General features: G+C 50.6%; 2 protein-coding genes across 2 annotated transcripts in view; both read left to right on the top strand.

Annotated features, from left to right (window-relative positions):
• LOC103198560 (Grid2 interacting protein) overlaps positions 1-835 on the top strand; it is a 39,517-nt gene extending 38,682 nt beyond the window's left edge. Inside the window, exons 21-22 of the mRNA XM_042780935.1 lie at positions 405-569; positions 764-835. Of these exons, the coding sequence (XP_042636869.1) occupies positions 405-569; positions 764-835 (237 nt within the window). The remainder of the gene's footprint in view (positions 1-404; positions 570-763) is intronic.
• Positions 836-10,438: 9,603 nt separating this feature from the next.
• On the top strand, positions 10,439-25,545 carry KDELR2 (KDEL endoplasmic reticulum protein retention receptor 2). Its single transcript, XM_007941047.2, has 5 exons — positions 10,439-10,529; positions 19,239-19,339; positions 22,386-22,544; positions 23,646-23,898; positions 25,511-25,545. The coding sequence occupies exons 1-5, from the start codon at positions 10,439-10,441 to the stop codon at positions 25,543-25,545; spliced, it is 639 nt and encodes a 212-aa protein (XP_007939238.1).
• The last annotated feature ends 1,885 nt before the right edge of the window (positions 25,546-27,430 follow it).

The raw sequence follows: 27,430 nt of genomic DNA, 5'->3' as shown, positions 1-27,430 counted from the left end.
GACGAGGAGAGACCCATCGTTGCATCTAGATGGCAGCTTCCCAGTGGGTTTCTGAGATGGTAAATTTTAGGGAAGTAGATTGCCCAGTCTTGCATTTGCGGAGTGGCTGGTGGGTTTGAACCATCAACTTTCTGGTTAGAAGTCACGGTGGTGTCTGAGCCAAGTTTGTAGGAGAGAGAGTCGGCCCTGCAGGTGCAGGGGGCAGAAGGGCTGAGGCTGGCAGGGGCTGGCAGGTTCCAGGACAGGCGTGGAGGGTGGTGGGGCTGGAGCCTCTGAACAGGACCTGCATCCCACAAGTACGCGCGCAGGCTGCCAGGATTGGGGGGCCAGGCTGCTGCCTGGAGTCCTCGCGTCCCCGGTACCTGGGGCCGGTTCCTGGCCCCTTCCTTAACCAGGTGGGTCAGTCCTTCCTGGAGACGGCCCAGCCGGCGCTGCGGATGCTGGATGGGCTGCAGCGTGAGGCCACGGAGGAGCTGGGCAAGGCGCTGGCCTTCTTCGGGGAGGACTCCAAAGCCACCACGTCGGAGGCCTTCTTTGGCATCTTCGCGGAGTTCATGAGCAAGTTCGAGGTCAGTCCGGTGGGAGGCCTAAGGGGCGCCCTTAGTCGGGGCCAGAGGCCCATTGAGTGTCCTCCATCAGCCGCTGGTGGCATGACTCCCGGAGTCAGCCCTGGCTGTCGCGGTGGGTGGAGGAGGAAGGCAAGGGGGGGGCTCCCAGGCCAGGCCCTCCTCCCCTGGTCCCAGTGCGGCCCTTTCCTCCCCAGCGAGCGCTCTGTGACCTGCAGACGGGAGAGGGCTCACGCAGCTCCGGGATGGTGTCGCCCTTGGCCTGGTGACGACGGCCGGAGACGGCGGGCCGCCTGTGCCGAGGTCCCACGTGGCCGCGCCCCGCGTCTCCAGCTACCTGAGCGCGCGCGCCGGGCCCGCTGCCGCTGGGGATACGGCCGGCTCCCCCTCCGTGCGCTCCCGCCCGGGCCGGGAAGGCGCGAGCCCGGCTGTCCGCGGCGCGCGTCCTGGGCGCCGGCGCCTCCGGCCTGTCTCCCTCCCGGCCTTGCCCCCGGGCGCGTTCCGATCAAGCGCTGGCTGCGGGCGCCCTCAGCGCAGTGGGGCCTCCAGGGAGGCTGCGACCGGGGCCACGTGGACTGCGAAGTGGCTGCGGCCCTGGGCAGCGTCAGCTCCTGGCACACAGCATGCCTGGTCCCGCAGAAGGATGTCGGGACCGCGTTGGCGGGGACAGCCTGGAACGCGCAGCACCAGGGGCCATTAAGGCCTGAGGGTCCCTGCTCAGCCCAGGCCTCCTGGGCGCGCGCACTCGGAGGAAGGGAGCCAAGGGTCTGGAAGCTGGAAGAGGCTGCGGCCCAGGAGGGAAGCAGGCCGGAGGGAAGGCCTGGTTTAGGAAGATCCTCTAGGTCAGACCATCGCCCCGAGGTTATAATCCCCAACTCAAATCCAGTTTAGAAGTGGCCGGACGCAAGGCAGGAGAGCCCAGGTCGCTAGGAGTGGGGTGGTCAAGGCAGAGCCAGAATGGGGAGAGGCTTCTTGTTATGAGCCGTGGAGTGGAGTCGAACCCAACTTATAGGGATCCCTCTTTGGGTTTCAAGACGATATCACTACATATCACTACGGAAGTAGATTGCCCAGCCTTCCTTCCGAGGAGTGGCTGATGGGTTTGAACTGCCAGCTTTCTGGTTAGCAGTCAGGTGCTTTAGGCACTACGCTACCAGAGCTCCTGGGAGATGCTCAGGCAGTCACTAAACAGGATCTGGGGGCAGATAGCCAGGTTTCTCCCCTGCATGGGTGGCGGTGACAGTCCCTGGAACAGAGATCACATGAGGACAGTAGATTTGGGGGTATATGATCCAACCTAGGACTTATTTTGAACTTATAAGCGTGTCTGCAGCCCCAGAACAGGGCCAGGGGTACACCAGGGGGTTATTTGGATGCTGGGAACAGGTGGGGCTGTGGGCAGAGGGAAAAAATACCACAGGGGCAGTGGCGTCAGCTCTGACTCGTGGCGCCCCCGTGTGTCACAGCAGAACTGTGGGTCCACAGGCTGATTTCTCAAAAGGTGATGGCCAGGCCTTTCTCCCAGGTGCCTCTGGGTAGACTTGAATTCCGACCTTCCGATTAGCAGCCAAGCATGCTGACCGTTGGCACCACCCTAGGACTCCTGTGGGCAGGGAGGACATGTTAATTGGTTCCACCCCCTCCATGCCCTGACTGGCAACTCCCTGCACCAGCTCGCTTCTCCTTTTACCTCATCCATTTTCTTCCAGAGAAGTCTGGAATGGGCCTCGGGCTGTCCCTTGGATTCCTTTTGTCCCACTACAGTCAAACTGCTGATGTTGCTCCTGTAGTATCTGGGACCCACTCAGTCCTGCAGTCTCCCACAGGCCCGTTCGAGGCCTTGTATGTTCCTTTCTTTGATTGCCACTCACAGGCGCCCTATAAAAGCATTGAAACCAATATGTGTAACTCAAGGGGGAAAAACACGTATCCGGATGTGGCAAGTGGTGTACATTTCTCCTAGCAGTGTACACTGGGTAATTCCCCTAAGTTCTCTGGGAAACATGTCAGAAGGTCATGTAAAAGCCTTGCGTGGTCCCCGGGTCCCAGCTAGCCCCAATGGCATTTTCCTGCGAGTTAGAAACAGGTGACTTTGCCAGGTGGATCCAGCCTCATGCCGGGGGCACTGCTTGGCAAGCTGAGTGGGGTAGCGTGGCTTCTTCCCTTCTATGCCTCATATTGGCTGTCTGTCTGTCCCAAGAGTGCTGTATAACCAACAGTCACCAAACCACTTGCTGCTCACAAGTCTCCGGGTCACCTGGGCCGTTCTGACCTGAGCTGGGCTCAGCGGGCTCGTTCACGCACCTTCAGTTAGGTGCAAGCATTTAGGCTCTCTCCTGTGGCTGTGGCTGTGGCCGAGGTCCTTGTGGCTGGGGCAGCTTCCTGTGGTCTCTCAACCTCCAGCAGTCAGGGTTGTTTGTAAAGATGCTGACAGTCCCTGGAGGCCGAGGTTCAGAACTAGCACACTGTACAGCACTGTCAAAGCAAGTGACAAGGCCAGCCCCAATTCAAGGGGAGGGGTGAAGGCGCCTTATCCTTGATGGGTGTGGTTGCAAAGTTACACTGCAAAGGATGTGGATTCAGGGACAGGAGAATTGGGGCCATTTCCACAGTTGCTCTGCCAGGTGCCCCCTTGGCCAGGCACCCAGGTGCAAAGCCCGGCTTCTTTAAGACCTTCTGTGGCTCAGGTCATGCTCTGGTTACCCATGCCCCCCTGCCCTCCAGGTGGCACGTCCCTCACTCTTGCCTAGTCACTTTCGAGTTACCCGCCTCCTCTCTGGGTAAACTCCTTCCAGTGGGCAGCCATGGTCTGGGGCTGCCTAGCAACTAGTCTCTCCGTTTTTCCTCCACTTTCTGACTCCCAGGCCCTGGAGCTGGGGTGACAGCCTAAGGATGTCTGCTGACTCTCACTGAATGGCTCAGGGTCAATCCAAGATTTTAGTTAGAACCGTCGGAAAGAGTGGCTCCCCTCCCTGTGGGTGAATCATGGCTTCCCGGAGGAGGCAGCCAGGACCAGCACACGGAGGCCGTAAAGCCAAAACAGGAGAGAAAAGGAAGAGAAGATCCCGGTTTATATCTTTGTGCCCTGGATCCAACTGTGCCTGAAGCAGACATCTGGGCTTGTCAGTTACTGAGGCTACACATTCCCCCTCCCTTTTTAAATATTTAAATTTCTTTTCGTGTTTTGGCTTAGGCTGGATTGAGTGGTGTATGTGTTTCCTAGGGTTACTGTAACAAACTACCACAAATCAGACGGCTTTAAATATAGAAGCTAGAGTCTGAATTCAGGGGATCATCAGGGCCCTGCTGTAGGGGGCAGCCTTCCTCATTTCTTCCAGCCTCTCTGTTCCTGGAGTTGAAACTGCATCATCACGTGGCCATCATCCCCGTGCCTATCTGTCCTCTTATATAAGGACACTGCTGAGCTGGGGACAAGGGCCACTCTGCATATTGCTCTCATATTGTTCGTGCCATCGAATCGTTTCCAACTCATAGCAGCCCCTTGTGTTACACAGCAGCACTGCCCCCGCCAGGGTTTCCTAGGCTGTAATCTTTGTAAGAGCAGATGGGCAGGTCTTTCCTCCTGTGCAGCGGCTAGTAGGTTCAAACCGCTGACCTTTTGCCTAGCAGCCAGGTGCTTAACCACTGCACCACCAGGGCTCTTTTGACTTCATATGAACCAACCCTATTTCCAAACAAGGTCAGGTTCACAGGCCCGAGGGTCAGGGCTCCAACCTCTCTTTTCGGGGACAGAGTTCAACCTGTGACAAATGGGTGTCTGCGCCAGGCAGCCCTGGCAGGTTGATGCACTCGTCAGCAAATGCCCGTCCACGTTCTGTCTTTCCACATTCCCGGGGCACTCTACCCATTTGTAAATGCCTTCACCACCACTTTCAACGGGCTCCTATCTGTGCCAGGCACAGCACTGGGTATCAACATATGGGTCAGCCTCTCTGAGGGTCATGTCCTAAGCTTAAGTTTTAGGGTGGTTCTACCCCTGCCCCTCTGCCCTGGCAGGCCCCTCTGCCACCAAGTCACAAAGCCTGCACCATATCCCTCCCCATCACCAAATGACAAACTGTGAAACCACCCCAGGACTTCTCTCTTTCTCTAATGAAAATCATAGCCTAGTCACACCGCCTTTCCAAGGAGTAATTCCAGTTCACGTTTTTTAGGTAGCAGGCGCGCTTCTCTCTCTCTCCTTTTTTTTTTTTTTACAGATTTTATTTCATTTTATTCTCACAAGGACCCTCCTAGGTGGGTTTTGTTATCACTTTTTTACAAATAAAGACTCTGAAATCCAGGGAGGTGACCAACGTGACTTGTTGGGTCTAAAACTCGAGTCTGTCTCCAACCAAAGCCCCGCCTCGGCACTATCTTGCTGCACACTTTCCTGAATATCTGGGTTCCAAGACCCAAGATGCTGGTGTCTTGGGTACAAAGCCCTTACAGCTTTTGCCATCTCTCACCGTTCCTCCTTTATCAGGCACCAACTATATAGCATTTTTAATTCCTAGGAGGCCTTAGAGAGCTCACAATTAAGCTGACGTTTCTTGGAGGAAAGATAAGGCCTTGGTAGTTTGGTAGTAGAATTCTCACCTTCTGCACGGGAGGCCTGGGTTCCATTCCTGGTCAGTGCCTCTTACGTGCAGCCACCACCCGTCATGCTGAACAGGTTTCAGTGGACCGTCCGGACCAAGACAGACTAGAGCAGCCTGCTAAGGGACTTGTGAAAATGAGGCAGGGAAAGCCCTATGGGTGACAAGGGTCCTATCTGCACCCGATCATGGTGCCACCCTGAATCGGGGTTCATTTGACAGCAGCTGACAACCATCACCACAGAAGGATTCTATCTGGAGGCAGGATGTTCTGCCCTCGTACCGGTCCATCCCACTTCAGCCCAACTGCAAAATGCTGTGTATCTGCCCCACTCAACCCCAGTTCAGACCTTGCTTGCAACAACTCTGCTTCCTGGGAAATTCTGTGTCTGGGTTGTAGGCATCAGGCACACACAGCTTCCTCTCCATTCCCTGCAAACACCTCTTCCCCACAAGTCTAGGAACAATTAGAGCTGCCCGGTCCTGCCGTGGCCCCGCCTCACTCTGGCCCCGCCCCACTCTGGCCCCGCCTCACTCTGGCCCCGCCCCCGCCGTGGCCTCTCACTCCCCTCCTTGGAGCCGAGGGTCGCCGCTGTCCTTGCTGTCACTCCCCTCTCAGCACACTGCAGTCTGGCTTTCTGTCCCCTCCATCCCCTGAGGACGCTCTCACCCGGACAGGAAGTCGCAGGGAGAGCTTTCTGTCCTTATCGGACTTGCCCTTTTAGGCACCTTTGGGCACTGTTTACCCTCCCTTGGCAAATTCACTCACACCCAGTGTTCAGCTGCCAGGTGCCTATTCACTGATAACCCCGTCATCAGCTTTCTCTCCCGCTGGCCCAGCTGCCAACATGTAGCCTCGGTACACAGCAGGTGCTCCCTAAACACCCACTAAGTCAGACTGGACTCGGGGGCAGCGATGGGTCAGTGGTACAATCCTTGCCTTCCGTGTGGGAGACCTGAGTTTGATTCCCAGTCAATGGAACACCCGTCTGTCGGGAGGTGGGAGGGCTGTGTGTTGCCATGAGGCTGAACAGGTTTCAGAGGAGCGTCCAGATTAAGAGAGACAAAGGCCTGGTGCTCTGTGTTCGACCATCAGCCAATGAGAACACTATGAGTCACAGTGGTCCCATCCCCAACTGAGAGCATCCTTCTGGTGGGCACAGGCTTACCGGAGTCAGAGGCCCGCTCACCGCAGCTAAGAACAGAAAATGAAAGTGAAATATCACCAAGGTGGTGGTCCACCAAGCTGCTCACACAAATAACCAGCTTCTCTTTCTGTAAAAACAGTTTGGCCGTGTGTATCCAAAACCCTAAATCAGGGTGGTAAACGGAAAGTCAACAGAGGCCAGACAAGTAAGGCAAACGAATGAAGTAGGTGGGGCATAAGAAGAGAAGTAGGCAAGGCCAAAGACCAGGGTGCTGATGGGAAGGGCTGGTGAGCCAAGCCCTGTCCTGGGGGCGTGTCTCCCCTCTGCTCCAGCTGATGGGTTTCCAGGTGGGGGCAACCCCTATAATAGCTGCTTGTCTGGCTTTCTCAAAGGAACCGGGAAATCTAGATATTTATTTAAAACTTCCAAATTTTGAAATGGCAACCAATTCCAAACATTAGGGGAATCTCTTAATTCTGAGCCCGAGGAAACATTTCTGGGGGCCACATGGAGGCTAGCTGCAAGTCTGCAATGCTTGAAATAAAACACTTGGGCCATTGGATGTGTTCCTACTACCCTGGGGGTACAGTGGGGTTCCCCGCCCATCAAAAGAGGGTTGATTTGTTTTGAAATGTTAGCAAGGGAGCCAGGTTTGGAGCTAGTCGGCAGTTCGGGTCACTGGAGGGAAAGGCACCAGTTACAATGATGGAGATGAGCTGGTTCTAGGAATTTCACCCAAACGGGGCCTTTTGTCACAGAACAGAAAGGCCCCTCACAATGTGCTTGGGGAAACTGAGGTTACCATGAACCCCAATGTGACCAAGAAGTCTGGGGTCTGTTTAGTGGTGCAAATTGGTGGTGGTGGTACTTGCTGTTGAGTTAATTCCAACTTTTGGTGATGTCCCTGTGTACAGAGTAGAATGGAGCCATAGGGTTTTGAAGGCTGTGACCTTTTGGGAGCAGAATGCCACGCCTGTCTTTTGAGCTGCCTCTGGGTGGGTTCAAACCACCAACCTTCCAGCTACTTGTCCATGGTGTCTTTGTAGTGCAAGTTAGCCAGTCTCTCTCTTGAAAGTGCCTGCAAAGGTAAGGAAAAAGTTTTCTTGAAAAAAATATATTCTCACTGAACAATTGATGTCTCCAGCATGGTGTCCTCTGAAATTGGATACCTTGGGGGAGACATGGTGACTGTCACACTCTAGAGGAGTAGTATAGTGTCTTCCATAGAAGGAAATGGATGTCCCCATTGTCAACTCCAGGGGCAGGAAGTCCTGGTGGCACAGTGGTGAAGCACTTGGCTGCTAGCTGAAAGGCTGGCGGTTGGAACCCACCAGTCACTCTGCAGGAGAAAGATGTGGCGGTCTGTTTCCATAAAGATTTACAGCCTCGGAAACCCAGTGGGGGCAGTCTACCCTGTCCTATAAGGTCACTATGAATTGGAATCAAGTCAACAGCAGTGGTTTGTTTTTTGGTTAGGCCTCTCTAGAGAGCCAAAGCCAGTGAGAGACATCCTGGTACAAAATACACTCTTTGTATTGCAGTTTTCCCTCCCTCGCATTCCCATCACACTGGGTCTGGCTAAGGGGAGGCCGCACTGGGGCTTTGGTTTAGTGTGCTAGCTGTCGTGGTATATGAATTCCGCCTCGCCCTGTGCCGGCTCACCTGGTAAAGGTGCAAGGTTAGAGGTCATAGGATCTGAGCTTACCCTCCAGCACCCAGCACTGGAAGGGGTCAGGGTTGGATTCTCTGGATACAGACACTGAGATGGAGCCTGGGGTGCACGTTAATTGAGGATCACCACCTGTGACAGGGGGAGCTCTGGTAGCATAGTGGCTAAAGGCACTTGACTGCTAACCAGAAGTCTGGTGGTTCAAACCCACCAGCCACTCCTCGGAAGGAAGATGGGGCAATCTACTTCTGTAGTGATACTGCCTTGGAAACCCAAGGAGGGGTCGCTATGAGTCAAGTCCGACTAGATGGCACATAACAACAACAACAACAACAACAACCTGTGACAGGAAGGAGAATCAAAATCCTTTTGTGGTGCCTTTGGGTGTTCAAACCTCGAAAGGGAGTGGCAAGCCGCCCAGTGTCCTGGCAATCAGGCCAGTTACCGGCCAAGATGGTGCAGTGACCACTTTTCTTGCCCACTGGTCCCTACCCTCAAGATGCCAAAATTGCACAGACCACAGTCATGGCTCGTAGGCCAATGGGAGTCTCTTTCTCTCTCTCTCTCTCTTTTTTTAAATTATACTTTGGGTGAAAGTTTACAGAGGAAATTCGTTTTCCATTCAACAATTTCTAAACAACATTGGTTGCGAGCCCCTCATTGTAACAGTGCTCCTCCCCTTCCTCCTTGGCTTCCCCGTTCCCATGTCTTCCTCCCTGCCCCTTCCTGCCTCTGAGCTTTGTTTTGGAGCAGTACCATGGGAGTCTTGCTGGGGCCTTTGGGAGAACTGTTTCCCATTGGGTAGCAGCAGTCTGTGGAGTCCATACTCATGGCAACAGAAGTGAGGGGATGTCACTTCCAACATTGGCTTACAAAACGACTGTGGCTTACATCCTGGGCTCCCTCTCTTGCTTTCTCGCTTACTAGCTCCAAGGGACGTCAGCCACTATGTCATGCGTTGCCTGTGGTGAGGCCTGTGTGCCAAAGAACCAATGTTTCCGGCCCTGCCAACAACCACCTTGTGAGCTTAGGAGCAGAACCTCCTTAGCTGTGATGACCCAGCCTTGTCAACACCTCAACTGCATGCAGTCCAGTGAGAGACCCTGAACCACAGCTCCCTGGCGAGGCTGCATCCTGATTCCTGACCCACCAGACCTGTGACGTAATGAGTGTTTGTCACGCACCAGTATTCACCGCAGCACGATTCACAACATCCCACATTGACGCCTTTGCATTGTGGCTGGCGAAGCATATCTAATACACTCTGGACTGCCAGGGGAACAAACAAATCTGTCTCGGAAGAAGTACAGCTAGAATGCTCCTTAGAAGCCAGAAAGGCTAGACGTCATCTCACGTACTCTGGACATGTTGCCAAGGGGGACCAGTCAGTCCCTGGAGAAGGACATTGTGCTTGGTAAACTGAGGGTCAGCAAAAAGGAGAAAGACCTCCAATGAGATGGACAGTGGCTGCATCCAGGAGTTGAGACATAGCAACAATGGTTGAGGATTACACAGGACCAGACATCGTCTTGTGTTGCACACAGGGTTGGAATCAACTTAACCTAACGACAACAAAAGATGAAAACAACACAAGCGTCCACCAAACAAACACAACATGGTGCACCCATACAATGGATATTACTCAGTTATAAAGAGAGGACCGCCTGATACAGGCGACCTGGCAGATTGAAGACATTACACTGAGTGCAATTAGTCAGACAATGAAAGGGCAAATGCTGTACGATTCCACGTTCCGATTCCACGGAGAAAAAAGATTAGTAGCTTTAGTGCCCTGAGCAGCACTTTTTTTTGCTCCTTGAGTTTTGAACCAGGGACTCTGAGGTTTCGTTTTGCGCTGTTCCCCCTCCCCACTAGGAAGCCAGATCTGTCTGCCAGCTTTGTTCAGTTTGTAATGTCTTGTGATTTATTTTCTCATCCTACAACAATAGCCATTCTCCCACCAAATTTCGCATTCTTTCTTAAGACAGTCCCCCGCGAACGGTAAAATCTTCCGATCCGCTCCCCAAAAACTGCAACCTTCCCGACACCCTCATGTTGCATTTAAAATCTTCCTCTCCATACGACAAGCCAACTGAGCTTCTATCCTCCACTAGGGGAGGAGGAGAAGAAGAAAAAAGACCTCACAAGGCAGTGTCATTTCAAAAATGAGAGGAAATCGCTGGCACGGGAGGGGAAGCCGGAAACCCGGAATTCGCCTAGGCATTAGGGGATCGGCCGGCGCTCGGCGCGTCCCCTTTAAGGGGCGGGGCGGAGGCGGGGCCTGGCGGCCCGCGCTCCCAGGCTGCCTTGCGCGCGCGCCGGCAGTTCGGCCACGTCCCCGGCCACGTCGCGCCCGCTCTCGCCATCTTCGCCGCTTCCTCTCAGGGGCCGCCGCCTGAGCCGCCTGAACCGCCTGAGCCTCCAGCCCCGGGGCCGCCCGCGCCGACCGCCGCTGCCATGAACATCTTCCGGCTGACCGGGGACCTGTCCCACCTGGCGGCCATCGTCATCCTGCTGCTGAAGATCTGGAAGACGCGCTCCTGCGCGGGTGAGCGGCCGGGCGAGGCCCCGGGGAGGCTCGGGCGCGGGGCCGGGCCGCCAGAAGAAGCCGCCCCCCTCCGCCGGTCCCGGGCCCTACGCCGCCCCGTGGTCCGTGGCCTGCGCCGGTCCGACACACCCCCTCCGCCGGCTTCGTGAGCGGCGGGACCCGGGGAAGCCTTCTGGCCTGCGGGGTGGGAGTTCAGGCCGGGGTCAGGGTGTTGGGGCTCTGGGACCTACCAGCTCTGCACTTGAGCCGGCCCCGCGCTTGGGCCGTCGTGGCCGAGAGGGCGGCGACCGGACAACGCGAGGCCCCATTCTGTTCTGTCTGCAAAGTTTGGATTTGGGGGTGCAACAGGCGCGACCCCCTCGCCCTCGGCTTCCATGATGGGCTTCTCCGGGTGGGGTCTTGGCTCAGGAGGCCGAGGAGTGCAGGGAGCCCACCAATCAATGGGACGGGCGGGAGGAGGATGGGCAGGACCGCGGCCCGGCCGGCCTGACGTGGCAGCCAGGCCAGCCGGGAGGTGGGGCGGGCTGGAGCCGCCGGCGGAGGTCACCTGTTGCCACCCTACCCCTTGGGGGACGAGACCTTGGAGCAGAGCGTCAGGGCAGGCTTGTTCTTGGGATTCTGTGGGCTTCACCTGAGCTGGTGGATCCAGGATCACACCCGCCACGGGAGGGGACGTGGGCAGGTCTTTTAAGTTAGTTTCTGGACTTAGCACGTATTCTTGCTGCTTTGGCGAACAAACTGATTTGTCAAAGCCTTGCATACCTTCATCGAATAGCAGGTTCTCTTAAAAGTGGAGCCGAGGTCTCTTGTCTCGTGTAAAATTCTTCAGCCCACGTCACCAGGGAGCTGCAGGGGGACCCATTTCATGTCAGCCTGCCAGGAGGCTTACATGGAATCTTTCCCAAATAACAGCCACGGAGTTGTAAGTGCCATGAATCCTAAAGGCTTAAAGGGTTGTGGGTGTTTAAGTAGTTTCTTAAAGCCCAGTGCCTTTCTTCAAATGAATGTTTGAAGCCTTGGTCTCAGTGAAATAGGATTTGGTAAATTCAAGAACTTATTTTTTGCAGCAGGAGTAAGGGTTCTGAAGGCCCTTGGGTGGGAGAGATTCTGTTTACCGGATTTCCTTCTAAAAGTGCCCACATCTAAAGTAACACCAGGCCTTTACCTCTGCATCTGCAGGCAGGCTTCACCTGTCTCTCTGTAACATAGCTGAGATCCAGGAAGTAAGCAAAAAATCTAAAAAGACCTTTGAGCAGTCAAACTTGATGTGGCAAAGTCTACATCCTGAAACCCGGGTCTGACTTGGAGGCAATCCCTCAACTGATACCCAGTTGTAAGAGGCTGGGTTGGCTGATTTCCAGTGACAGCTAATTAATTGCAGTAGTTCTGATAGCTGACATGTGAGCGCTTACTGTGTACAGTAACATTACTGTACATGGGTCCCAGTCTATGGAGCAGGGAACTGAGTCTCGGGGAGGAGAGTCAATGAAGTGCAGGGGCACGCCTATTGACACATAGGCGATCGGTAACTTACTGTTGAGGGTCTCGAACAGGTCTCTGTCCACTTTGGTAGCAGAAGAGCCCTGGTGGTGCATTGGTTGAAAACACTTGGCTGCTAACCAAAAGGGCAGCAGTTTGAACCCACCAGCAGCTCAGGAGAATGATGTGGCAGTCTGTTTTCAAAAGATTGACAGCCTGGGAAACCCTGTGGGGCAGTTCTCCACTCTGAGTCAGAATGGACTTGATGGCAGTGAGCTTTGGTTTTTGTGGCACAAGTGGCCTCCGTCATTTTTGATGCCCAATCAGTAGTTAGGGTTGTTTTTTTTTCCTGTTACACTGAGAAGGTGTTGTTTTTAATCTTTAGTTTTGTCTCCAGCATCTTGATATTTTTCAGACTTCCTTCTCTGTCATTAAGTTTGAAGTCTGCCGCCTCCTGGATGTTATGGAAGTGAAGATGTTTGGACACTAGTGTGACTCCAGAACTAGAGTTTTTAAGGAAACTCTAAGTAGTAAGGGGAAACTGAGAGTTTGCTGTTTGGTCACTTTGCTTGTTTTTAATATTTCTTCATTTTTCACTTAGCAGAGTTTAGGAAAATATAAAGTCCTTAAGCTAAAATAAGAGAGGGAGAGACTGTAAACTTTCACCCAAATCACAATAAAAATTTAAAAAAAAAAGAAGAGAGATATACATAGGTGAGTTAAGTTTGTGTGTTTGGCAAGTATCTCTACAGCTAACCTTTGCTTACAGCACATTGTTGAACTTTTTTTTTTGTTATTAAAATTCCTTTCTTTCCCTGGGCTCTTTTTTTTTTTGGGTGAAGGTTTACAGAACAAATTCACTTTCCATACAGCAATTCACATACACTTTGTCTCATGACATTGACCACAGTTTACCACAATGCAACATCTCCCCTCCCACTTCCTCCCCATAGTTACCTCTTCCCAGTGTCCATCCCTCCATGAACTCCTGCCCCCTGAGCTGTCTCCCTGTGCATTAGTGATCCTTCTTTCTCCCATGATTGTTCTCTCCAAGGAGCGTATCTACCCGAGGTAAATGTTCAACTCATGTGCCTGTCTTTTGTTTGGCTGGAAGCCACACTTTCCCTGGCCTCTTAAAAATCAAACTCACCAGGATCATTTACTTAGAACTAAATGCTGAGTTGGACTAGCTCCTTTGTTTTTCCATACTAAATTATAAAAGTTGTCGAGAGACTTGAAAGAGTAAGAATTAGATATGAGCGTCTCAGATAGCTGCAATAGGATACGGGTCCATCCAGGTTTTATTTCTCTCTTTGAAAGGACTGGGATTGAGGTTTGTTTTAGGATTTTGACAATGGTTGTGAATGTACCTTCAGCTTCAGGACTACTGTGCCTTTTCCCCTTAGAGGTCGGGGTGAGGCCGGCTGGGGAGGAAGCTGGAGGTTCTGTTTTCCTGACCAGTTACAGGCAGGCTGCCTGACCGTGGGCCACAGGAAGTGGAATCTGCTTTCTTGTGCTTTGTCTGCCATTGGCATTCCAGAGGGCTACCACGTGAATAGGGGGTGTGAGTCTCTCCTACTCGCGAGCTATTGCAGCTACATCCACAGTGTGCTCCATGATTGGTTTATTCTTGCCCTTGACACTGCGTGGATTGCTTTGGGCACACTAGGCTGGTTTTTAGATGCAGGACTTTCTGCAGACTGATGGCTTGTGATGGGGCTGGATTTGTGAATTCAGTGACCAGTGGAGTTCGGAGAGCCATGGCCTCCAGCTGCCTCCCTAGTCTCTCCCCTTGCTCCTTCATCTTTGTTAGTATCATTGATAGCTACTGTCATGCAGGTTGCAAACTTGTCCTGCTGACATCATCTTTATGATGGGAGCTGATACTGCCCCTCCTTGTCACCTAATTGGATCATTATATTTTTGGAGTAAATGGAAGACGGCTTGTCTTTTATGGTCAGGATTGAGACAGCACTTCAGGAAGTTTTTGTATTTCCAGCTCCCACCATTGAAGCTGTCCCCTCTGACCTTTGGAGTGCTAGTTCATTGGGTAACACTTGCTCTCAAACATTTACTGATGACCCACTGTGTGCAAGGCCCTGAGAATACAGTTCAGAGCAGCAGTTTGCAGCTGTCAAAAATTTCTGCTCTGAGGAAAGTTGCCATTTAGTTGAAATGATAAAACATGAAATTGAAACTTGTAGGCCGACCAGCTGTAGAGTCAGTAAGCCCTTATGAGTGTGAAGTGGCAACAAGGGTCCCAAGGAAGGCGCCTCTATTTTTGCAGTTAAACAAGGAGGGCCCAGAACCTTTGTGAGGAAAACTAACCCTTTACTGGTGGACCTAGACAATGACCTGCATGTTCAGACCACGGGCCTGGGTGGAAATGCTGGACAGGGCCAGGCAGGCTGGTGAGGAGACAAAATGACACTTCTCCTCAAGTTAATTGATTAACTCAGAATATCCTCGTCCAGGTCTAACCCGGACTTTTTTCTGGAACTGGCAAACTGATGATAAATCCTGTCTGCCAATATAAATGCAAAAGTAGTAAGTTTTTTAAAGAAGAGTAACAAAGGAGGATATACCATCCACATGTTCAGTAGAAAGCTGGAACCGTGGAAGGTGTGGTGTGTTGGCACAGTAGCAGACAAATAGGTAAATGAAACATCTGGTGACATGGGACGTTGGACTGTGGTAAAAGTGACAATTTAAAGCGGTGAGGAGGGAATCCTTAAATGTTGTTGAATAAGTGGCTGTGTGGGGAAACATAAACTTAGAGCCCTACTTCACACCTTGAACAAAAAGGAATTCTAGTTAGATTAAAGATACCACGTACAAAGCAACAGAAGAATGTATTTTATATTGGGATGAGGAAGGCCTTCAGAGTCAGCACCCTGAAAGGAGAAAGATTCACAAACTGGGGTATAGAGATTAGCCTGCATGGCGCTACACAGCGTAAAGTCACTCGTTTAAGAAATGTTTATTGAAAACCTATGTCCTGGGCACACAGGCCATGTGACTAGGAGCTGGGGATGTCCCAGAAAACAAGCAGGACAAAAGCCTGGCTGTCATGGAGCTTCCTTGTTTAAGTCATCAAAGTTAAAAGACAATAGAGAGATGTCCTGCAATGTGTGTAAGTGACACGGGAAGTGCCTGTAACAAAGCATTCCTACGTGTAAGAAAAATGGGCAAAGCTGGCCTGTCACAGGATAACGAAGCCAATTAAGCATGAGGGAATGTGGTTATGTGTCCTTGCAAGCATCATAACATGTTATCCCTAAATATTGTTATTGACAGGTACTCAAATTGGTTCTGATTCATAGTGACCCTGTGTACAACAGAACAAAACACTGCCCAGTCCTGCACCATCCTTACAGTCATAGCTGTTTTGAGCCCATCACTGTAGCCACTGTCACTCCATCTCATGAGTATGGAATACTATGTAGCCATTAAGAAGAATGAGCTAGAGCTACAAGCAGTAGCAGGGGGAGATGAGCCTGTAATTCTAAAGTGTAAATAAATTGTAAGGAGACTGTGTGGCCGCATTTGAAGGGCATACACACAGATGTGTATAGAAAAGCCTGGACCGGTGACACTTGAAGTAGAGGCAGGAGGGATGTTAAAGAGGTCCTGTCACTTTTCATTCCATCTGTTTAAGCAGAGTTGGAATTTTTGATGAAATAATTAATGTGAACTTCTTTGAAAACAGGTCAGGATAGTGCCTGGTCAGTTATCCTTGGTGAATCACTTAACGTGGTAGCTCGTCTGCAGGGCTTCCCTTTATCTTTTTCCACAGTTCCACAAAGTTGGTATAAGTTGTGCCCATTTTACAGATGGGACAAGGGAGGTTTCAGAAGGCCAAGGATGTAATGGTCCAGGGTTACCTTGGGTGTTACATTGCCAATCTTGAACCAACACTCAATTCCAGAACCTTCCCCCTGCCCCAAGGTGTACTTTGTGATGCATGAGAGGAGGCTTGCTGGGAGGTACGTCTAAACTATGGGATAGCAGATTCCAGGGAAAGCAGTGTGAGAATACTCAGATCTTTTGAGACTGTGGGAGGACTGTCTCCAGGGGGAACCCTTGCTGAATGCCATCTTTCAGGTTATCCTGGTTATCCCATCCCCATCCCAGGTCTGACCTGAGGGCTTGGTGGCATCCCTGCTGTTACCAAATTTGCTACCATCAAGTCAGTTCTGATTCATGGCGACCCTATAAGACAGAGAACTGCCCCGTAGGATTTCCAAGGCTGTAAATGTTTATGGAAGCAGACTTTAAATCTTCCCCCCATGGAGTAGCTGGTGGGTTTGACCACTGACCTTTGGGTTAGCAGCTGAGTGCTTTCACCACTGCACCACCAGAGCTCCTGTCTCTGCTGTTACCAGGACAAAGATAACCTCTGGGCAGCTTTGCCATTTGGTTGAGGGATCTTTTGTAAGCTACTAGGAATATAAGAAATGTAGTTTTAACTATTTAAAATGGCGCACTGCATTGTATCATGGTGGGCTCTCTTGAACTTGACCCAGTGGGAAAAGATAGGAATGATGTTGCTAAGTTTAGTAATCAACTTCCATTTAGAAAGTTACACCGTTCGTGTGGATGTCTGGTGCGTTTGGTATCAGGACAGTATTTTTGGAAACGTGTATGGTGGGTGCGTGAGCACTTGTTACCTCGGCAGGCATTAGTCTCACACTGACCAGGAATCCCCTTGGAAGGAGAGGAGCTCTAGTGGCGCAGTGATTAAGCACTCGGCTGTTCACCTAAAGGTCAGTAGTTCAAATCCACCAGGGGCTCCGTGGGAGAAAGATGTGGCAGTCATCTCCCATAAAGATTACAGCCTGGGGAGCACATGGAGTGTTTTACTCAGTCCTGTCGGGTCACTGTGAATCAGAATCGACTTGATGGCAATGGGTGTGGTTGTTGGGCTTTTCTGAAAGGAGATCCCTGTCCCTCTTTGGGTCCTCAGTGGAGACTTCTGCCTCCCTGGGGAGACAGGACACGCTTTCTGTTCTAAAGGGATAAGCTGCTAGTTGCTGAGCAGGGCCCAGGCAGGAGAGCAGCGTGGAATGTGGAAGCTCCAATTTCCAGCAGCACAATGACAGTGCCTACCTGGAGGCCACAGTGGGCCATCCTCTCACCCTCCCCCCTGCTCTGCCCATGTTCTCAGGCACTCACCTGCCCTCTAGAGCAGAGCACACATCAGAGAGTCTCCCTCGAAAATCCTGCCTTTAGGAGTATTGTCCCAAATGCTAGAAAATGAATTCACCCCACAACCTGAAGATGAAATGAACGTCATTGTCTATTTGTGCATTCATTCAGCACTTAGTTTTCTAGCCCTGCTATGTGTCGGGTTTAGTGGTCAGTACAGGGAATAAATGTGGGGTGGAACGAGGCCCGCCCCTGGGGCTCAGCACAGCATCTTTATACAGACTGCAAAGTTGGTGGGAAGTCCAGTGAGAGGGAGGTGTCTTCCCAGATGACCTGCTCACAGAGGCGGGGATGGAGTTGGGTCTTGGGAGCGGTGAAAGCCATGAGAGTCCAGGAGTTTTAGTGCTGAAAATGAGGACAAAATGTCCAGCCTGCTTGCCTTCCAACATTTCATTAAAATAATCTCTGTGACAGAATTAGACCACATCTTTTTGAAGAGCCTGGGTGGCACAGTATGACTGTAACAAGTGCTTGGCTGCCAAACTGAAGGTCCAGTTTGAACCCACCGGCCACTCCGCGGGAGAAAGATGTGGCAGCCAGTCTGCATCTGTAAAGATGATAGCCTTGGAAACCCTGTGGGACAGTTCCACTCTGTCCTCTACCCGCGGGCAATGGGTTTAGCTTTTTGGTTTGGGAATAGCCTGGAACTGCAGTTATTCATACTTGGCAGGTAACAGCTTCTGTGCAGGGTTTCCGATTCAGCACCTGCAGAAATGATTGCTTAGAAGATACATTGAGAAGCACTGCTTTTCCTGGGCCCTGGGAGCATTGCTGCTGGCTCAGGTGCGGTGCCATTCTGTTGAACCTGTGCTTCAATGCATTACCTGCACAGACGCCACATGGTGTGAAGGTGCACAGGCAAGGAGGTGCCCGAGATTCTGCTGTATTCCCGTTCTGCATTTGCTCATCCTTAAGTTTCCTGAACAGAGTTGCCCAGTCGCCAGCATCTGAAACCACCCACAGTTCATGTTATTTGTCACATAAATATTTTGCCAGATGTGAATGCCTGAGGAGCCTTGTGCATGCTGTGAACTCAAATGACCAGGCTGAGCCTGGATGCGCCACACAGCACTCTGGTGATGGGGACACAATTTCCAGGTGTTAGAAGACAATTTTCAGACTTTCGAAGACTGACTGTAGCTGCAGGGTCCCGTTTTCTTGTTGCCATGTTGTTGGGTGTTGTCATTTGATTCCGGCTCATGACAGTCCCATGTGACAGAATAGAACTGCCCCATAGGGTTTCCTAAGTTGTAATCTTCATAGGGTCAGGTTCCTAGGTCTTTCTCCCATGGACCTGCTGGCGGGTTTGAGCAACTAACTTTTTGTTTAGCAATTGAGTGCTTAACTGATGGGCCACCAAGGTGCCTTCTTATTGGTGTAGCATCCAGGAATGTCTTAATATGAAGTTGGCTGTGATGAATCTAAGATACAGAATTTTAAGATGTAAAAAACATAATACATCCAAGTAAATGCTGCTCTTGGCAAGGCAGGAAGTTCCCGTGGGAAGAGGCCATGCTCTCCAGGGGCCATTAGAGCTCAGACTTCCCTAAGTCAGTGTTCTACTTGATCACTTCTTTCCTGAATCATATTCCAACTTCCAGCCTCAGGAGACTTATCACCAAGGAGGCACTGATTTAAAATGAGACGGAAGATGCTGAAGGTCATAGACAGGTTACAGTGCTGTCCAGTCAACAGCAGAATTGTTGCAATCAGTTGGTTTGAGAAACATGTTCATTTGAATGTGGTATGCCGTAGTCCATTGGAGGAGGCGTGATGAGGTCATTTTCCCATGGTCACCCATCATAGAGGGACAGCCGCATTGGGGGCGCCTCCAGAAGTGCACACTCAGGAATGTGGAAGGGAAGGAAAAACTGCAGTTGCTGCTCCTCCCTGAAAGTCACCCAGACATCCACCTGTGACCCCGTGTCATCACTGTCCATGTCTGCACGTCTCGCCAGTGTTATCTGCAGAAGTTGGAAAGCTCGCCAGGGCCTTTCTAATCCTTTCTCTTTACTTCTCCAGGTATTTCTGGGAAAAGCCAGCTTCTGTTTGCACTGGTCTTCACAACTCGTTACCTGGATCTTTTCACTTCATTTATTTCATTATATAACACATCTATGAAGGTACAGTATGGCGTCCTATAGGAGGCATTTTATGTGTGGTTCACAGACTCAAGGAAACTTGTCAGTTGCGTGCATAACTAAAATGGTTCAAGATAATGTCTGAATAAGCTGAGGTTTACTGACAGAGCCTTAACCCACCTGCACCTCTAACAAGTCAGTAGTTGTCACCAAGCATACTTTTGTTTCATCATAGCATCTGGTTGAAATACTTTGATCTGAGAGATTTTCTTTTTTCTAAGTTCCTTGAGCATGGTAAATCCATTAAAGCTCTTTATAACTCTATATGAAATGTTGTGTTGTTGTGTGCCATTGAGTTGAACCCGACTCATAGCGACCCCTCCTTGGGTTTCCGAGGCAGTATCACTACGGAAGTAGATTGCCCCATCTTCCTTCCGAGGAGTGGCTGGTGGGTTTGAACCGCCAGCCTTCTGGTTAGCAGTCAAGTGCCTTATCCACTATGCTACCAGACCTCCCCTATACGAAATAGGGGTAACTATTATACTTTAGGCCGTGGGAGCTTACAGGCTCCCAGGGGACCCAGCAGGTCAATCCATAACAGACATCGAAGCTGGGGCTGCAGTGTTACAGGGTCTTTTGCTGTATGAGGGACTATGTGTTGGCTTCTCCTTTTTCCCTCCTTTTCCACTAAAGTAGTCTTCCTACCTCTGCTGTGTGTGCCACGCTCAGGTCATGTCAGGACTGTAAGTCACCTAATGGTACAGTTTTTCTTAAAAAACCTTTGAACATGGCCTAAGCATCTGTCTCCATGACAGCTTCGGCGTCCCTCCTAACTCATTAAAATAAACTCATACTATTCAAATATGAAATCTCTGTGTACCACCTGACATCTAGAATACCACTGGTGGTGGTGCACACTGCACGCATGGGCAGCATTGGGCTGGCCACCAGTCCCCTCACACAGTCACTGAGTCACACACCCATGGAGCCAGGCACTTTCTCATGCAGAGGGCAGGCAGAGGGCAGGCAGGCTGAGCGGAGTGGACAGGTCCTCGAGACGCTGCAGGCATGAGGACACTTGGGATGGAGTCGTTGCTTCATGCACTCGTGCTACGTGTACATGGCGCAGCCGCGGGCCCAGCACTGCTCCTACCACATCTAAGGAAGCCGAAGCCTGTTGGTGGGGTATTTAAAACAGCTCTCCCAGCACTTTATACTCCGAAGGATTTTCATAAGCAAAGGTCTGAGTAGATAAAGCCATGTGGGAGGCCATGGTCATTCCTCAAAAGCAGATCTGAGTCACCAAGAAAGCAGTGGGAGCCTCCTAATCACACAGTGGGCAGCCCAGCTTGTTGTCCAGCTGGTAAAACCACAGGTGTGTGAGCAAGGTCCCCCCTCTGGATAGCTTCCCCCACCTCTGGATCGTCCCCACCCCAGATAGCCCGTCTTCAGAGGAAGCCCTTTTGCTGGCCTGGGTGTAGTTCTAAGGGTAGAGTCTCAGAGCAGCTGGAGCCGAGTTTTCTGTGCTTGGGCCTTTTTCCTGTAGATGCCGAGCTCTGGTAGGAGGAGAAGAGCGGTCGGTGTCACCTGCAGCCGCTGTAGCCACTAGGGCCCTAATCTAGCGGACCATCGCTGGGTGAACAAGTGACCGCCGGCCGTGGTGTTCTACTGGAGGGGGGCTTCGTGTGTATATACACGTATGTTCATTTGGTTTATACACATAGAGTGTATATTATTCACTTACATGGATCTTTGTACTTGTGAGTGTGTGCATGTGGGGTGGCCATTTACAAATCTGTGGGGAGAATCCCTCTAACAGAATAAGACTTCTGTGTTCCTTGCTTTTGGTTTGGTTGGTTTATTTGTAGTTCTCCCAGATATGGTAATCCAATACATTTAATACAGTGTTAAGTGTTCATTTATACCTACGGCTTTGTAGGGAGCTAGACTGTGAGGCCTCATGGACAGTTCAGTGTCTTTTTTTCAAGCATATGAGGGCATGATGATTGCTCCCGTTTTCCTGGGAAGTCATTTGCCCAAAGGTTTGAATGACTTTTGCAAGCCCTAAGGAGAAGCAGGACCAGGTGGTGCGGCGGCTACACATGGCTCTTGGTTGGCAGCACAACCCCGCTTCTCTGTTTGGGGGCTCAGCCTACCATCTCATGCTTTCTGAGAACAACAGATGTTTTCTTGGGGTCAGGCGAGTTCACGGCGTCAGACCTTTGGGATGAGAAAGCACACACAGTTAGCTGTCCGCCTGAGAGCAGCTCTGCTGATCGGTGCACAGACTCATGCTCTCCTGGGCGGCAACCTGGGTGTTCCGTGCCAGAGATACAGCTTAAGTAAACACCGTCATTGCACAGTTCACCTTGAATTACATTGCGTACCTGATTCAGAAAAGCCCCCGGTGGGCAGTATTTTCAGGTGGAAGGAAGTGCACTGGTTTTGAGTGCTGTTGAATTTTGCATTCTTTTTCCTTCGTATGCTGCTCTGTAACTTTTCAAGATGCAATTAAAATGACATTTCCCTGGCCGCTCCTGGTAAAGTTAGACTTAGATTTAGTATCTGACCCAATCTCACTGCTGGGTCCTGACCCAAGAGGAATGAAAACCTGTTCATACAAAAACCTGCACACAGATGTTCACACCAGCTTTAGCTATTGTCCCTCAAAATCAGACATCCCAAACATCCCTTAGCTGTTGACTGTGGCTAAGCGGGTGGTGGTCCGCATGAGGACCGCTGGTACAGCACTGAAGATAAGCTTGATTCTCATACATGCCTGGTACGAGGAGAAGCCAGACTCAAGGCTGCATCCTGCCTGCTTCCATTTCTATGGCCTTGTGTAGGGATGGATGGAGAATATCAGTGATTGCAGGGGCTAAGCTGGGGGAGGTTGGACTGCAGACTATCACGATTAGATGGCTTAGAAAAGGTCAGTTTTATTGGACTGAAGTTTTAAAGTACAAAGCAAACTAAGGCAGGGAAAAGCAGGCATTTCTCCTCTCTGAACCCAGGGGTGGCAGAGACGCGGGGGCGGCTGTGGCTGCGGCGGGATATTGCTGACCTGGTGTGTCTTCCTCCCCCCCAGCTTATCTACATTGCCTGCTCCTATGCCACCGTGTACCTGATCTACATGAAGTTTAAGGCCACCTACGACGGCAACCACGACACCTTCCGAGTAGAGTTTCTGGTGGTCCCTGTGGGAGGCCTCTCGTTTCTGGTCAATCACGACTTCTCTCCTCTTGAGGTGAGGGAAGAGGGTCTGGTGCCCTAGATCAGAGACCTGTTTGCAGGAAGTGGGGGTTTTGTTGTTTGGCAAACTTCCGGTGTAGCACACAGTTTGATATAAAGAAGCCCATGGACGAGAGCTGAGCACCTTGCCAGGCACATGGGTGTCCACTGACCGGTTTTTGCCTGACTCCTTTAGAATGTGAACTTGAAACTGTCTTTCATTGTCTTGATTTCTGTAGTGCTATACACAGAGCCCTGCTGCCTGTCTGAGAACGTGGTCTTTTCCCTCCTCTGACCCACCTTCTGTTTCCTCTCCGTGTCCGGGCCTCTCACACTGCCCGTCTCTCTGAGACTCCTGAGCAGCCCTGCTGTGCTCGTCGGCTTTGGGACAGTGGTTTGCCGGGGGTGCCAGCACTGGGCTGTGCGGCGGCCGCTCCGATGCCCCCTGTCCTCTCCCCCGTGGTGAGCTGCTGTGAACCTGGGGTTGATTACGTTATCACGAAGCTCCTGGTTGTCTGATAGGTGCTGGGAGTGCTGTGGCTTTTAAAAAATCCTCCAGGGACCACTTGCAAGCCCATCTCTGTCAGCACCTATATGTATATATAAAATAAAATACACGTGGGGCAGAGAGTTTGCATAGTTGTAACCCCAACTTTTAACCATCCCCCAAATCATCAAGAGTAAGAAAAACAATAAGAACATCCAAATAGTCTGGGAAAGAAAGACCCATTTGTGAGGAAACAGCAGTGAGCGTGGAAGGAACCCAGTTACCAGTGTTGCGGAGCCCAGCAGGAAGCAGGGTTGACACCGGAATTCCTAGTGGGACAGACTTGTCCAAGAGGAACACCCTATGTGCATATTCACAGAAAACTGTCCAGGGAAGAAGGAGACATTGGCAAGACAAGGTATTGAAAACTCAGCTCCCCTAGCTTGTCCCTAGCAGGGCCCGTCCTCCTCAGTGGTCCTGACACCTCTGTGATTGAATCAGTTGCTCAGCTGCCCAGACCCCTTAGCCGCCCTGCTGCTGGCAGGCTGCACGCAGGGCTGCCGGTGAAGCGGGAGTCTGCTGGGACCCGTGGTGAGTGCCGGCGCCTGACCCCTGCCTCCTGCCTTACAGATTTTGTGGACCTTCTCCATCTACCTGGAATCGGTGGCCATCCTCCCACAGCTCTTCATGATCAGCAAGACCGGGGAGGCGGAGACCATCACCACCCACTACCTGTTCTTCCTGGGCCTCTACCGTGCTTTGTACCTCGTCAACTGGATCTGGCGCTTCTACTTTGAGGGCTTCTTCGACCTCATTGCCGTGGTGGCCGGCGTGGTCCAGACCATCCTCTACTGCGACTTCTTCTACTTGTACATCACAAAAGGTACGGTGGTCTGCGGCCCACTTGATTTCACTCCTCCCCAAGGTCGTGTGCTCTTTGAGGGGCTTGCTTGCTCAGCTCCCACTGCAGCACCGTCTTCTGTTTGTAACTTCATTGTGATTTGGGTGAAAGTTTACAGAGCAAATTGGTATTCCAGTCAACACCCTACACGTTTTGTTTCGTGACATTGATCCACATTCCCTACAACGTAGCAGCACTCTTCTGCTTCCTCCCTGTGTGTCCTATTTCTCTGTGTTCCTCTGGCCCTTCTGTCCCTGCCTTCTGAGCTTTCTCCCTGGGCACATGCTGCCCTTTTGATCTCACAGGGTTGACTGTTCTAAGGAGTGTGCCCCTCCTTGGTGTTAATGTTCACCTTACAGGCCTGTTTGGTTGAGAGTTGAGCTAGGCCTAAAGGGGGTTATAGAAGATCCATAGTCTCTGGGGTTCCCCAGTCTCTATCAGATCAGTAAGCCTGGTGTTTTTTATAATGTTTTATTCCACATTTCTTTCCCACTGTGTCTGGGACCTCCCATTGTGATTCCTGTCAGAGGAGTTACCCCTGGCGGCTGGGCATCATCTAGTTCTGGTCCCGGGGTGGTAGAGCTGGTCCAACACGTTCTTAATCCAGCACTGTCTCTTCAGGAAGCAGAACTGGCTTCCAAAAAATATTTTAATGGTATCAGATAAAATTCTGATTTGGGTTTCCAGTGTTTGGAAGCTAAGTGCTGTTTTTTCTTCGGCTGTGGCTTTGTTTCTTCCATTGGTTGGTGGGTATTCAGGCCGTTACTGATTTGCTGCTATTAAAATGCAGTGCTTCCATCAATGTCATTGTAGATGTGTATTTCTGCATTTATATGAGTATAGGACATCTGGATTTCATAGCATCTAATGAAAGTTGTGGCCCTTGTTCACAGCAAAACATAGGTTTGTGCCTATGCATACAAATTAGGGAGCTCGGGAGCCCCTGAAACCCAGCCATACGTCCTAGGTTAAGGATCCCTGCTGTACAGTAAAATCCTTAGCATGGAAACACTGGGTGAAAGGGCACACCCATTTTCTTATCTTTGTTAATATTCAAAAAATTCGTAGACTTTCCTCCATAAAACAGTTACATTTTAATGTCTGTTGATTAGGGGTAGTCACGATATCTGTTATGACAAAAAAGCCACTAATGACTTTGGTGACACTTTCAGACGAAAGTGTGGTTTTTTTTCTTTACCTTTCACTCTGACAAATGTGTATTTCTTTAGTCCAAAGGCTGTGGCATTAAGAAAATACCAGTGTATGTGACCATGACATTTTCCATCTGTGCGCCTTGTGACCTCAGCACCCTCTCCTTACCCAGGGCCCTCGGTAGGCAGCCATATTCTTAGAAAGCACAGCTGTCAGTGGCCGGATGCCGGGCCTTGTGCTAGTCTCGGCCTGTACTGACTCCCCCTGAGATCCAACTCCACAAATCGTGCTTCCTGTTTGCATACCCTGGAGGCTTACTCCCTCATTGTCCTTTACTATGGTGTCTTGCGTAAGAGCAGGAAGAAGGAAGTAATTTTACAACTGCAGGATTGTCAGCATCCATAACCTCACCTCGCGTTTCTCTCCCTCTTTAAAACTCTAGTGCTCAAGGGTAAGAAGCTGAGTTTGCCAGCGTAAGGGCCAAAGACCGTCACCAGCATCTGTCCTTCAGGGTGCTCGGACAGAATTCCTACCACAGCAAAGGCTAAGATGCTCCATATGGAAAATCAGAAACTTCACTCTTTATAGCAGATCATCATCGGTGGCTCTGTGAGAACGCAGAAGAAAAGAACCGGAGGGTTTCTGTTTAATGCATCTGGCCTTATCTTTTTTTATTACTATGTACAAAGATTTTTTTACACAAAGAAACTTAATGCTGTATTAATACATTCGATGCGTAGCTTCCATTGGGGTAGTTCCAAAGTGAGGGGTAAGTGCAAACCTTTTTTTTTTTTTTTTTTTTAATTTTAAAAAATTGTTTGAAATTGTTGACTCTTTGTGTCTGTAATGAAATTGTATTCTTTGACATCTGGTGGATTATATATTCTTCCATCTATCAAACTTGCATTCCACTATATTTATTTTTTGCCAAAAGCTGAGTTGTTTGTTTGAAATCAGAGACTCTGTTCGATGTGGCATGTGTTTACGTGGTCACTGCCTGGCGTGGACGGCCTTCCTTGGCTATCACAACACTACGGTTGAGATTGGTAAGGACGCCTGGAAGTCTGACCTTTTTCATTACCCAAATCTCAAATTCTGAATGTATATGGAATCTCCTTTAAGGGCGGCCGAAGGTGCCTGCCCTTCCCCTGCTGTGAAGGCCCTTTGAGATGGTCCGGGGGATGCTGAGGGAACTCAGTGGGCAGGGGCTCTGGGCTGTTGGCCATCCGAGTGGGGGACAGAGGGCCATCGGTGGTTATTGTAGATCTAGGACCCACCCCGAGAAGTCTGACACAAGTACCTAGCTCTTGCATTAATTTTCTAAGGGAATTCTAAGAGAATACTGTACCTGTGGCCCTGCTCAGATTCAAAGTTTTTCCTGTCACTTTTGAGGAGTAAAAATGATACACGATTTTTTTTTCCAAAAAAAGACCAGAAGTACCATTACCATTCCTTAGTCTTACTTTTCATAGTATTTTGTTTTTTACCAAGCTCTTGCGTGGTTTTCCTTGTGTGCCCATCTGAAAGGAACATTTTCATGAATGGAGAATCAGTTGTCTTTGTTGATGAATTACGCTTTTGGCACAGCCCCTGTTGGGATGACTTTCCTGTTTTTCCTTTGGCAACAAAAGCCCCAGAGGTGCGCACCTTGGAAGTCCACTTCACCTGTCAAGCCGTGCGTGCTCTGTGGAAATACTAGGTTTTTTTTCTCTGTCCTGATTTTGCCTTTGTATTGATTTGCTACACTATTTTTGATTTGTGCAAAAGTATCTGACTTTGTTTTTATGTGATGCACCATAATGTTAAAAGTGTTGAATACTAACAGTGCTTACAAGAAGGATGTAGTAGTCTTGCTTCCTGCATTAAAATATTTTGAGGAGGAGAGAGCTGGGTGGGTTTGCTTTTATCTGGTGTGTCTTTCCATCTTTCTTTCTGAATGGGCAGTGTCCTACTGCACAATCCAACCTCCCATCCTTATCTCCCTCATTTGGCTCTTCCCTCGTTTGCCTCGTGGTTGTTTTTCTACGTCATTGTAGCTCCCTTTCCCACATCCTAGTCTTGGCTTAGTTTCTGTCTGCCTTCGTCCTCCTCAGAAGATGCTGGGAGCTGACAGCCTGCTGCCCAGCCTGAAGGCGGGGTGGGGTGGAGGCTCAGGCTGTTTCTATGCATGTACGTCACTCCCAAGCTGGGGTATATTTGGGCATAATGCACAGAGCGGGGTCTGAGCCCACTGCCCCTGCTTCCACCTGATGCATGAGGTACCACTGCCCTTCTCAGTCACTCTGCCCAAGGAAAAGTGACATTGGCTTAGATGTCACCACCATTTTTATGGTCAACCAGGATGGCATTTCATTCAGGCATC

This window comes from Orycteropus afer, unplaced genomic scaffold (genome assembly GCF_000298275.1).
Source record: "Orycteropus afer afer isolate SDZICR_OR568_19922 unplaced genomic scaffold, OryAfe1.0 scaffold00006, whole genome shotgun sequence".
NCBI classification, from domain to species: Eukaryota; Metazoa; Chordata; class Mammalia; order Tubulidentata; family Orycteropodidae; genus Orycteropus; species Orycteropus afer.
This window is presented reverse-complemented; position numbering and strand designations above follow the sequence as displayed.